Source organism: Lactuca saligna, chromosome 4, assembly GCF_052625555.1.
Source record: "Lactuca saligna cultivar CGN05327 chromosome 4, ASM5262555v1, whole genome shotgun sequence".
NCBI classification, from domain to species: Eukaryota; Viridiplantae; Streptophyta; class Magnoliopsida; order Asterales; family Asteraceae; genus Lactuca; species Lactuca saligna.
Window position 1 is genome coordinate 121,942,262 of NC_136420.1, and position 2,870 is coordinate 121,945,131.

General features: G+C 33.9%; 1 protein-coding gene across 2 annotated transcripts; it reads right to left on the minus strand.

The window, feature by feature from the left end:
- Window positions 1-613: 613 nt before the first annotated feature.
- Window positions 614-2,472, minus strand: LOC145038782 (seed dormancy control protein). 2 transcript variants are annotated; one of them, XM_078987032.1, is made up of 5 exons: window positions 2,383-2,472; window positions 2,122-2,246; window positions 1,352-1,582; window positions 1,054-1,264; window positions 614-971 (listed from the first exon to the last, which is right to left on the minus strand). In XM_078987032.1, exons 1-5 carry the CDS (start codon window positions 2,427-2,429, stop codon window positions 764-766), a joined length of 822 nt encoding a protein of 273 aa, XP_078843158.1. In that variant the 5' UTR covers window positions 2,430-2,472; the 3' UTR covers window positions 614-763. The 2 variants fall into 2 exon arrangements, with proteins under 2 accessions (XP_078843158.1, XP_078843156.1); XM_078987030.1 differs by having other exon boundaries at window positions 1,054-1,582.
- Window positions 2,473-2,870: the final 398 nt, after the last annotated feature.

The following is a 2,870-nucleotide window of genomic DNA, read 5'->3' on the forward strand; positions in this document are numbered from 1 at the left end:
ACTCTAACAATTAACTTTCTGAAAACTGATTTTATGAAAGTACTTTGATTAGTGAAATATTTTTCTTGAACCATTATTCCCAAAAACATGAATAATTTCGTAATTTTTTGCTAATTATATTCATATTACGAAAAAACTCATTTTTTTACAAAGTGAGATCAATTTGTAGCGGGACCACCATTCATAAAATGATCTTGCAAAATAAAGTAACTTACCTACAAACTAATTTTTTAAATGTTATTTATTTCAACAAAGTTTATGAAGCTTTATCAAAATTATTTCAAATATGTCTTTTGTTAATTATTTATGTGGTTTTGTACTTATTTGTTATCAAAAGAAACATGCTAAAATAGTACACGATCATAAAAAGGGGTGACAATTAAAATATTAATAGTGCTTTTAGGTCTTTCATTATTTTGAAGAAAGAAAAGAAAAAAAGTTAAAGGATAAGTGATCTAGACTTCTAGAGAGATAGAAATACATACGATCGAAAATTTAAGAAAAATTATAATTTTTTTTAAACAAAACACCTATCACTTAACTCATTGTTTAGTTGAAAAGTTATCATATATGTAGGAAAAAAAAAACATTAAAATTTATTTCTTTCCAACTACTTATTGTACTTTATGAATACAAAAAAACAAAACAAAAATTTCACGTACAGATTACACAGAATGATGTGAAAGAACAACATTGATGCATAGACAACAGAGCAACTGCATAAGAGGTAGTACTAAACGCTTTACGAGTTGTACCCATGATTTCAAAGAAACTTACACAACGAGTAGCCGCTATCCACCCCCACAATTTCTGAACCGGAGATCAATGGCACTGTTACCGGACCTTTTCTCATCTTATAATCTTTCGAAAACTGGTGAACGGTTTCTTGAATTCCGTCGAACGCCACCAGGAACTCCGCCGCATCACTCTGGCACAAAATCTTCTTCACCACCGTTTCCAATGCATTTGTCCTGTTCGAAATATGTTAAAAAAAAAAAAAAAAAAAAAAAAATTGAAAAGTTTGAATGTTGGATTGATTTGTAATTTGTTTACCTGAAGTTTTGGGCCTTGACGATGAGACGATGGACTTTTTTGAGTTCAGAATTGACTTGATCTAAAGTAGATCCATTGGGCTTTTCGTTAGCGATTGCGAAAGGGATTCGGAGAATGCAATTGGCTTGAATCTCCATCATTTCTTCATCGATGACAGCTTCTTCGATCCGCAAGTCATGGATCAATTGAGAAATGGCCTTTTGTGTGGCACCTGCGTGAGATAAAGATGAGGCGAGGGTTGGTGAAGATCGGATGAGGGAGCTAAAGAGGCCCAAAATGGAAGATGGGCGCCAGTCACCTAGCCATGAGAGAGTGGCGAGTTCCAGAGGTGGGCTGGATTTAGGCATGAGAAGCTCGGCGACATCTTTTGGTCGTGTTGGGTTTTTGGCGCGAGAGTATTGGGCTTGGAATCGTTTCAGTTGTTTATCGATTCGATCTTCCAGAGATTTGAGTTGCCTTTCGAGTCGTGCTGATCTGTGATACCTGTCTTGCTTCCATAGTCTGTACCTCTTCCAACTGAACGATTCACCTAATCAAAATCACAACCAAATTGATTATCTCATGAATACACGATGTTCTTCGTCTCAGATCCGTAAATCGATGTGGATTAGACCTAATTTCTGTACAACATGCTGCGATCATAACTGTAAGTGAGATGAATTATCCGATAAAACGCAAGGAAGTTTCATAAGATTACAAGTTTCTGGAATCTACTACCATAATTCGTACTAGAAATGAGATTAACTCTCCAAGAAGATGCAAGAATGTTTCGTAGAATCAGTTCAACAATTTGAATCAGTGTAGAGCTAAAATCAATACACACGAGGGTTAATTATGTAGAACATGCAGTGAGGAATTCTCCTACTCCTACCACAGTTCGTGCTAGAAACGAGAATAATTCTCTTAGAAATAGCCAAACTAGTTCTTATCCTTATAAGTTCAACGTGAATCTGTAGATTGAAATTGCAAGTTGATCATAATATCTTAATTTCAACACGAGCCAAGTGTTTCAGATGTAAATAGCAAACAGAAAATGCTCATAATTAATGATTGAATTAATCTGTATACCTAATTTAGGCGAGTTTTGTGAGTGGAGTGTGAGGCATCGGATTTGCTCCGTTGGAGGATCTTCGGATTCCTCTTCATCATCTAATACCGCTTTTCCGCGATCTTGGTTCGACATGCATGGTTTCCTGAGAATTTGAAGATCAGAATATTATTTAAATTGAGCCCTAATCACACGCTGATTGTTGTGTGATTGAATCTCAATACATTGATTGAAGTAATCAAATCAAAGATAGATAAAGATCGAAAGAGGATTGAAGTTACGATTGGGATGAAGCCTTCTTCGTGTCTTTCTGTTTCTTCTCCGTCATTGTGTTTGTGTAATTGCGCGCCAAATTTTGTTTCAACTTTCTAGCTCTGTTTCTGTATATATATATATATATATATATATATATATATATATATATATATATATATATATATATATATATATATATATATATATATATATATATATATATATATATACACACACGCATGACACATTGGGGCTCCAAACAAACCCCTTCTCCACTTACATACACACATGCTATGAATTGCATTTTCACAGTTCTTGAAAGTACATTGACCTTCTATGAAGATTGAAGAATGTGGTATTTTTCAAAAAGAAATAGAACAAATAAAGAAATGGGTGATAATTAGAATTCAGAAGCGTTGGAGTGGCATGGGTGTAAATTAATTAAAGAATAAGGGTTATGTTGAATGATGTAGAAAATAACCAATTAACCATTCAAATGAATAATGAATGCTTT